Genomic DNA, 10,138 nt, shown 5'->3' with positions numbered 1-10,138 from the left:
GTGGCCCTTAAACCCCTCACAAGATCTGGTGAGCATGGCCTTTAAGGCTTTAAATAATCAGAAGGAATAGAAGGCCAATATAGCCACCTGTAATAGGAAAAAGTGCCAGTTCCTGGTGGCTGCTCTCTGAACCCCTCAGAGGCACACCACCTAGACCATGCTTCAAGGGTGGCCAGACATCACAATGGAGATGCTCATCTCTGCTCATGGCCTCCCAGCCATCTTCTCTGCAAAGGTAACTTTCCTGGTCTTGTGAGGAGCTCAATCTCCTCCTCTATTTTTTTCCTTTTCTTTCCTTCCTTCTTCCTCTCTTTCTCTCTCTCATCTGCTTGCTTGCTTACTTTATAAAATTCCACCAGATCTTACCATCCTGACTTGTTTTTTGCCATCTTTACCACATGGTGGGTTTTCATGTTATCTCCACCTACCCATGTTAAGTGTTCAAAGATGAGTTTGTGCCAGGCGCCAATGGCTCACGCCTGTAATCCTAGCTACTCAGGAAGCTGAGATCTGAGGATCACAGTTCAAAGCCAGGCCAGGCAGGAAACTCTGTGAGACTCTTATCTCCATGAAGCACTAGAAAACTGGAAGTGGTGCTGTGGCTCAAGGGGTAGAGCACTTACCTTGAGCTGAAGAGAGCAGGAACAGTGCCCAAGCCCAGAGTTCAAGCCCCATGACCGATAAAAACAAAGATGAGTTTGTATACTAAACTGTCTTAGTTACCTAGGTCCTGCTTAGCTGTGTAAAATTATATTTGTTGGCAAAAGTATTGTTGTAACATGAATCATCCCAAAGCCACATTTTGAAATATAAACTATTGGGATCTTCATTATACAGTTAGCAGGCTGTACGCTGCCTGTTGTTACAAAGGCCTGCAGTACACAAATACACAACACAGCTAGGAAACATGCTAGAGAGGAAAGAAATAACAAAAACAATACCAACAAGACAATTCAGCTTCAATGAAGAGCTGAATTGGGATACCATGATGACGAGACAAGCCAAGAGACAGGACACTGGAGATGATCGGGCTGGTCTGGGCCTAATAGGGTTGGCGCAGGGGGTAGATCTACAGGAAATTCCCAGTTCCAGTCACTGACACATTCAATAATCTATCAGCTAAGTGCCCACCCCTGCCTCCAGGGATCTGGACGCGCCCATCACCTGGGACAGCAGGTGATAGGCAGGGATTTTCTTCACCCAACATAAAGACAAGATGCCAGACCCTACCATCCACCATGTGGCCAACAGCCGGCGCTGGTGGCTCATGCCTATAATCCTAGCTACTCAGGAGGCTGAGATCTGAGGATCTCGGTTTGAAGCCAGCCCAGGCAGGAAAGACCGTGAAACTCCTATCTCCAATAAACCACCAGAAAACCAGAAGTGGCGCTATAGCTCAAGTGGTAGAGTGCTGGCCTGGCCTTGAGCTGAAGAGCTGAGGGACAGCGCTGAGGCCCAGAGTTCAAGCCCCACGACAGACCAAAAAAAAAAAAAAAAATCCCACCATGTGGCCAATATGGTGCCGGCCAGACCTGACCTCCTTACTTCAGTATTTGTTTTAAATTTTTTAAGTTTTAGAACACTGACCATGTGGTTCTATCATATTGAGCAAAATAATGTAATTTTGCTGCTGGAATTCCAAGAGCATCTACAGTCAATATTCTTCTTTTTTTTTTCTTTTGTTAGTCATGGGCTTTAACTCTGGGCCTGGGCACTGTCCTTCAGCTCAAGGCGAGCACTCTCCCATTTGAGCGCCACTTCCAGTTTTCTGATGGTTAATTGGAGAAGAGAGTCTCAAGGCCTTTCCTGCCCAGGCTGGCTTTGAACAGTGATCCTCAGATGTTAGCCTCCTGAGTAGCTAGGATTACAGTTATGAGCCCCACTGCCCAGCCCAATATACATTTTTAATGCACTTAAAACCTATGTGCACAAGTGTCTATGCGTGAACATATTCAAAGTAATCTCATTGTAATACATAAAAAGTCATCATTGTGAACCTTGTGTTAAAAGGAGTTAATTATCAAGTGTACTGCTTGTTAAAAGGAAAATGCAAAATACCTTTATCAAAAAAAGGAGTAAAAGGAATGAGATCTAGAGCTGCTCCTACCCATCTGTGATAGAGAAAACCAGTAAGGAGAAATGTAAAGAGGGAAGTTAGTAAAGAAAGCCTTGGGAAAGGAATTAAGGAAACAAAAGATGGTTTCCTTTGTCTAAAAAAGAACTTGGAATGTAAGAATGGTCATAAATGTTTGTTAAAAGGGAGAAAGACAAGCCCCAGAAGGTTCAAGTATGTAGCAGATGGTATGTCTTGAAAGACAGCGCTTATGAGTAAAGTTAGTGTCAGGCTGCTGGAGGGCAGAAGCAGTCGAGAAAAGCCACTTCTTTATATACACCACGGGTCCCAATCATTCTTTGGGGGCACTACCTCAAACCACTCAAACTTGCAAAACAAGTTACATGCTAAAAGTTCCTGCTGACCTGCGCCATATAAACCCTCTACAACCAGACTGTGTGACGACCTCTCTGATCCCAACCAGGGAGTTTGCTCGGGAGCATACCCCAATAAACTTTTCTTTTATTCACCTTTACCTCCTTCTGCGTGTCCTTTCCTCACCTAAAACTTTACAGTTAGTATGCAATTAAGTTGGCTATGATTTAAATAAGATCAAGATATACACTGATGTAAAATCAATATCTCATTCTTTAAGTCCATCTATTAAAAAAATAAGTGTTTATGTCAATATCCTTATATGTCTTTTTCAAGACTGAGCTGCCTTGGATACAGAACCATTTTCCTGAATTCTTCATTGTAATCACAAAGGTTTGACTTTGGTAACAGTGGTTTCAATTAATGTCTTATATTCAGTTAAAAACTTAAGAAAATATGATTGTTTAATTGCTATTTCAGTTTGCACTCACAGGTCTTTTGTAGCAATTATAAATGGATCCATAGAGGGAGAGAGGACTCTTGCAAGTTTGTCAGATGTAACTTGATCTCTGCTGGTCTTGATGCCATAACAAAACGAGGAAGTCAATACCTAGTCAACTCAGGCAGGTGGCAAATGGTTCCATCCAGGGCAATGCTTACTTTTCAACAGGTGTGGTTTTTCTGAAAATTGCTCCAAGGTGAGCACTTCTAAGAAATGGCCCTGGAGAGTGGGTCAAGTGTACATGAAAGCAGCTTTGGGCTATGAGAACAATGCAGATTCCCATCAGTTGGCACTCTACCCCTAGAGCCACAGCTCTACTTCCAGCTTTTATCCTGGTTAGTTGAAGATAAGAGTCTCATGGACTTTTCTGCCTGTGCTGGCTATGAATTGTCATGGAAAGATGAATAGACCATTGAAGATCAAGTGAAACACTTGGAAGGTTTATTTTATGTCAGTGGGCCTAGAGGAGTCCCTTCCAAAGTCTTGAGCACTTACTATAGTTTGCACTGGGCGTTTGTAAGCAAGTTTAGGTGGGGAAGGGGATGTACACATATGAAGCAAGTTTCTGGGAAGAACGTTTGCAAAGGTTAGGTGTAGGAAAGTGAAAAATCCCAGGAAATTACAGATGTGTGACAGTTTATTAGAAAGTGCAGGGTGGTACATAGTGATAGGATTCTGCTTTGTTCTCATAACTCAGTGTTGCTCCTATGATCCACTGACTACCCTCTCCCAGGGAACCCTCCTGAAAATCTCCCCAGAACTGATTCCCTGTCCTTGAGTTATTCCAGGTAAAACTTTGCTGCTAGGACAGCTACAAAGACATTACAAATCCCAAAGAGTCTCATACCCAACTATATTTAAACCCTAATCCTCACTTCCCCATGCCCCTTGCTCCTTGTTTTCCCAACCTGCTCAGTCTTACTTGGAGCTCCAGTGAAGTGAAGTGATGATTAAATCCTGATCTGATCTGTTGAGGTCTCTGTCCACTTCTTTCCTTTTGTCTGCTTGATTTTTCCTAACATAGGAAATAGTGCAGAATGCAAGCATGGTTACAGAAGGCCAAGTTCCTTCCAGTCAGGTTGGTCTCAGCAATGGCTGGTTTGCTTTCACCAAAATATACCCTTGCAGGGGAGAGGGTCCTGGCTTATTTCAGGTTTCTGGCAGGAGAGGGGGCCCTGACTTATTTCAGATTTCTATGTCTGATGTTGAAGTGGGGATGCTGGGTCTAAAAGGTGCCATCTTGGCCACATGGTGGATAGGGAATTGGGTTTAACTGGTGCCATCTTGTCTTAATGGTAGAGGAGGAGTCCCACCTCCTAGGTGATTGGCATGTCTAAATTCCTAGAGACAGGGGTGGGAACTGGACTTGTCAGTCCTGTGCCTTGAACTTGGGAGACTTTCCAGTTTCCTGTGACCCTGTCCCTTGATCCTGACACTATTTAGGCTCAGACCAGCTCAGATGTCATTACACCATGCCTCCTGTGCTGTGTCTCCTGTCTGTTAGGTGTATGTATATGCACTTGTGCATGCATGCATTTACACAGAACATAGGGGTGGGGATGCTCATGACTCAGACCTGTAATTCTAGCTACTCAGAAGGATGAGGTAAGTCTAGGAAACACCACCAATAAATTACTCGCCAGGAATGGTTCTGTGGTCCAAATGGTTGAGCGCTAGCCTTGACTCAAAGAAGCTGAGGGTAGAGCCTGGGCCCCAAGTTCAAGCCCTCTGACCAGCACAAAGGAAAAAAAAACTTCCTGTTCACTGAATTGATGAAAGATTAACTCCTTAGTTTCTTTGGAGACTGAATAAAGGCCAGGTAGACTCTATTTTATCTCCCCTAAGAGGAGAGAAGTTCTTCAGTATTTTAGAAGATAATCCACAGTACCCCATAGCATACATAGATACATGGATTTCTTTTCTAACAAGCCTAGGGATGACATTCTCCTTTTTTCCTTTCTAGGAAAACTAGATGGTAGTATAACAGATACTTAGAAACTGCTGTTATTAAAAAGTACTGACTCTTTATTTGGGTCCACTGAAGGGCTTGCCTCTCCCCTCTCAGTCCAATCATTTTATTTATCTAAAGACGGAATATGAAGGATTGAGTCCTGCCTTATTCCTCAATCAAGACACCAGGTGCACACGAACAAACTTGGCCACATGTGTCCACAGGCAGATTATTTTAACCTAGGCCTGGCTGCAAGTCCCTCTCACCCCAGCAGAGCATTCCACCCTGGGCCCACAAAAGAATATAGCCCATTTTTTAATTCTCTGCTTCCCTGTAAAGCCCTGTATAAGCCCACCCTCAAATCCAATCCCTTGTACAACTTCCAAACTCATGGGAAGGTCTGTGCCCTCAATGGCAATAAACGGTCCTCACCTATTGATGGTCAAGTCTGGCTTATTCCTTTTCCATTCTCCTCCATTTACTTTCCTTCCTTCCTTCCTTCCTCCCTCCCTCCCTCCCTCCCTTCTTTCCTTCCTTCCTTCCTTCCTTCCTTCCTTCCTTCCTTCCTTCCTTCCTTCCTTCTCTGTCATGGGGCTTGAACTCTGGGCTTGGATGCTGTCCCTGCACTCTTCAGCTCGAGGCGAGCACTTTACAACTTGAGCCACAGCGTCACTTCTGGTTTTCTGCCTGGGCTGGCTTTGAACCACGATCCTCAGATCTCAGCCCCCTGAGTAGCTAGGATTACAGGCAAGACAAACTGCATATTTTTCCTCTTTGTTTTTCAAAGCTTATGCTGATGTGAAACTGAGCATCATCAGTAAATTTAGACGTACTTCCTGCAATACTGGGTGGCTGGAACATTTTGGGGGGATTTTTTGCAGAACTGGCTGAGCAAACAGTTTTTTGCAAAACCAGCTTGAGCAAACAATTCTGGGGTCAGAGGCCTTTTTCCTTGGGGGACAAAATGGCTTACTTCTGTCAGGCTTTAGGCTTAAGAACATAACCTACTTCAGGGAGGGGGCTGTTCTCTGGGGCAGACCTAAGACTGACAACTCTTTGGAACTCCTTAGGGAGACCAGAACTGAGATAAAGATTAACCAGGTGGGCCCGATGCTAGTGGCTCCTGCCTGTAATCCTAGCTGAGGCTAGGATCTGAGATCATAGTTCAACTCCAGGCAGGAAAGTCCATGAGACTTTTATTTCCAATTAACCACCAGAAAACTGGAAGTGGCGCTGTGGCTCAAAATGGTAGAATACTAGCTTTGAGCAAAAAGAGCTCAAGGACAGTGCCCAGCTCCTGAATTCAAACCCCATGACTAACAAAACAACAAAAACAAAAAACCAAAACAAAAAATATTAATGAGGGTACTATATGCCTGGATCTGCTTAATTATGCAAACATTCCCTTTACCCCCATCAGAATTCTTGGTCAGTATCCTGAATATGAGTTGAAATGCTTTCTGCCTTCCACCAGGATCTGTCCAGTCTAGCTTTTTTGATTGTTAATTGGAGATGGAGTCTTGAAGACTTTTCTGCCTGGTTGGCTTTGAACAGATTCCCACATCCTAGTCTCCTGAGTAGCTATTTAGGATTATAAGTGTGACTTACCATGGATTTTCTTATCTACAGCAATTTGTTATGTGACTTCAGAACTTGAAAAATAAAATTCCCATGAATCATGAATCTAAAAATGATTCAATAAATCTGAAATTCTGTTAAGGGGGTAAGAGGAAGGAAAGTAAGGAGGTCACTGTGGGAACATTCTGAGAGTTTGAAGCTTCAAAGTATCTTTTAAGGCAACATTCTTATTCTTTGTTTTTCACGCAGAAAGAGATTATTTTATTATTTTAACATTTCTTATTCTGATACTGTATTTCTATGCTTTCTGAGAGTCCTAATGTTTGTTCTATATTTGGAGTATGGCCATGAGCATAATTATTATTGTTATAGTAGTGATAAGGATGGAACCTAGGGCCTTTCACATGCTAGGCAAATGAGCTAAATTTCCACTGAGCTAAAACTGCAGCTCATAATTAAATATTAAATGGAAGGTCCTAGAAATTTATCTCTAATATTAAAGAAAACAACTTTGAAGAAATTGAGAAATTTTATTTCTCAATTAAAGCTCAATAGAAATTGAGCTTTTACACTGTTTTTCTGATTAACCTTCACAATAATGTTACTTGATTCTGTTCAGGACTTGCACTGGGAGTCTCTGGAAAAGCTCTCCATCACTTAGAATCCAGCTTCAATCTATTAAGAACCTAGGTTGAGTGCTGGTAGCTCACGCCTCTGATCCTAGTTACTCAGGAGGTTGAGTTCTGAGGATAGCAGCTCAAGGCCAACCCCAGGCAGGAAAGTCCTGTGAAACTCATATCCAATAAACTATTCAGAAAAAGCTAGAAGTGGTGCTGTAGCTCAAGTGGTAGAGCACTAGCCTTGAGCCAAAGAAGTTCAGGGACAGCACCCAGGCATAGAGTACAAGCTCCAGGACTGACAAAAACAAAACCTGGGCCAGGAGCTGGTAGCTCCTGTCTGTAAACTGTGCTGCTCAGAATTCTGAGGTCTGAGGTTCTCTCCTCTCCAGATAAGCACCAAAAAGCTGGAAGTAGAGCTGTGGCTGAAGTATTAGAGCGCTAGCTTTGAGCAGAAAAGCTCAAGGACAGTGCCTAGATTCTGAGTTCAAGCCCCAGGATTGGCACAAAAGAAAAGAAAAAAAATAATGTGGCAGCTTTACATCCTTGTAAAATTAATCCAGGTTTTTAAATAGGCTTACCTAACATTTCTTTCCATATAAGAAAAAGCTCTCGGCTGAGAATGTTTGTTAGTGAAATGAGCTCCCTTCCCATAGCTTAGCACGCTCCTTCCCCTCTCCACAGCTTAGCATGCTCCCTTCCTAGGCAACACTAGGTCCATGTAGTAAAGGCAGTAAATAATCAGCCTCCAACCCCCTTTACCTTGGGATGGCATTTCTCTGGGGCTGCTACCACCATATAAGGCAGCAAGAGCCCCTTAGAGTGACCTTCAGGTCTGGGCAGCTGCAAGGCCCTTATCTACTACTACTTGGATGGCAGCCAAAGATCCTAGTCCACCATGATGAAGCCCCTGGCCTTCATGTCCATACCAGGGTCACTGCCTCCTAGGCCCTTCTAAATCTCTTAGGTCATAGAGGTCAGCTCAGACAATAGCCAGCGCTTCTTCTCACTTCTCCCTTGTGAGAAGGGGTCTTGCCGGCCCTTTCCAGGCAATAAACTTTCCTTTGTTCTCTGTACCTGGGTGTCTGCCTGGCTTTCCGGCAAAGTTTAATAATCTATCAATGTAGCTTAGTGGTAGAGCACCTGCCTCACATACATGAAGCCCTGGGTTCGATTCCTCAATACCACATAAACAGAAAAAGCCAAAGTAGCCTGTGGCTCAAATGGTAGAGTGTTAGCCTTGAGCAAAAAAAGCTCAGGGACAGTGCCCAGGCCCTGAGTTTAAGCCCCAGGACTGGCAAAAAAAAAGAAAAGAAAATTTTCCCTCATGTCCTGAGATCTGAGGATTGCAGTTTGAAGCCAGCTCTAGTAGAAAAATCTGTTCAAGTCTTATCTCCAATTACCTACCATAAAGTCAGAAATGGAGTTGTGGCTCAAGTTAAGGAACAGCACCCAAGTCCTGAGTTCAAGTCCTAAGATAGGCAAAAAAAGAAAAATATTTCTTTCCTTATGATTTTTTTTTTTGTTGGTGGTGGGGCTTGAATTTATCCCTGGGCTGTTTTTGCTTAAGGGTAGTGTTCTACACTCGGTTCCACAGGTCTACTTCTGGTATGGTGATAGTTTCCCGGACTATCCTGCCAGGGCTGGCTTTGAACCACTATCCTCAGAACTCAGCCTCCTAAGTAGCTAGAATTACAGGTGTAATCCTAGCGCTGGACTCCTTTAAGAAATTTAAACCGTGGGCTGGGAAGGTGGCTCAGGGGTAGAGCGCTTGCCTTGCATGCATGAGGCCCTGGGTTCGATTCCTCAGTACCACATAAGCAGAAAAAGCCAGAAGTGGCGCTGTGGCTGAAGTGGTAGAGTGCTTGCCTTGAGCTGAAGAGCTGCGGGGCAGTGCCCAGGCCCAGAGTTCAGGCCCCATGACTGACACCCCCGCCCCCCCCCAAAATTTAAACCGAACCCATTTTGTTTCTTGCTCCAAGTCTGTTATAAAACTTTCACAAGAGCTGAAAATCTCGCCTTATCTGATATTCCTGCTTTCTCAGTGGTCAGCGACTAAACTCGGATGTGGGCCTTCCACACCAAACACCAGCTGGGAGGAAGTCAACCCCCACTCTAGTCTGCACAGTCCTCCCAGCTGTGTGTGTTGTCTTGCAGAGATCCCGTGGCAGCAATTCGAGAGCCTCGGTCACGATTAAAAATGCTACCCAAGCACAGCCAGGATGTCCTTGACACACATCCGATTTTCTGGGAAAAGATGACCGTAACCGTGGTGGATTGAGCCGGGAAGTTGAGAAACTGCTCGGAGCGGGTTGGGCAAAGGTCCTGTATACTGCGGCTGACGGGAATCACCCCACGCGCCTTCCCTCCCCCAGTTTTGCCACAGAACCGGAGTGCGCTTAGGGCATTGTCTGCCGGACAGAAGTGGGGAGAACACGGCGAACTACACTACACGAACCGACGCAGGGCAGTCACCAGCACGGCCAGAGGAACACTGGGAGACCTGAGCTTCCCGGGGGTCCGACTGTTACCTCGGACTTCATTTACAATGAACCGGCGGATCCCGCGGTGACGTCACGGCCCGGGCGGGCCACGTGACCCGAGCGGCCCCGCCCCTCCCTCCTCCGGCGGGCGCCGCCAGCTCGGAGCTCAGCGTCCAGCCGCGGCCGTCGCCTGAGGTCTCCAGGGCGGCTTGGGGGCGAGCGGGCCGGCCGGTAGGGTGGGGAGCCGCAGCGGCCGAGGGACCGGCAGAAGCGGCGCGGCGGGGCCCAGCGCGGGCTCGCAGACCACGCTCTCGCAAACTTGGGACGCACGTTCCGCGCCACGGCGCCCGCGCCCAGAGCCATGAAGATGGTCGCGCCCTGGACGCGGTTTTACTCCAACAGCTGCTGCTTGTGCTGCCATGTCCGCACCGGAACCATCCTGCTCGGCGTCTGGTACCTGGTGAGCGCGGCCGCGCCCGGGGACGCACCTGGGGGGCCCGGCGCCGCAGTCGGGACCGCTCCCCCCCCGGACCCGTTCCACCTCAGCCCCGGCCGGGTGCCCCCCAATCCCGTCCCCCC

At 46.1% G+C, this 10,138-nt stretch overlaps 1 protein-coding gene across 1 annotated transcript in view; it reads left to right on the top strand.

Moving 5' to 3' along the window:
• Nucleotides 1–9,715: 9,715 nt before the first annotated feature.
• Nucleotides 9,716–10,138, top strand: part of Laptm4b (lysosomal protein transmembrane 4 beta) — a 57,751-nt gene continuing 57,328 nt past the window's right edge. The window contains exon 1 of the mRNA XM_013012561.1: nucleotides 9,716–10,019. Coding sequence (XP_012868015.1) covers nucleotides 9,921–10,019 — 99 coding nt within the window. The 5' untranslated portion in view covers nucleotides 9,716–9,920. The remainder of the gene's footprint in view (nucleotides 10,020–10,138) is intronic.

This window comes from Dipodomys ordii, unplaced genomic scaffold, assembly GCF_000151885.1.
Source record: "Dipodomys ordii isolate 6190 unplaced genomic scaffold, Dord_2.0 Scaffold17, whole genome shotgun sequence".
Lineage (NCBI taxonomy): Eukaryota > Metazoa > Chordata > Mammalia > Rodentia > Heteromyidae > Dipodomys > Dipodomys ordii.
The sequence above is the reverse complement of the archived record's forward strand: the minus strand, read 5'-3'. Positions and strand labels throughout refer to the sequence as shown.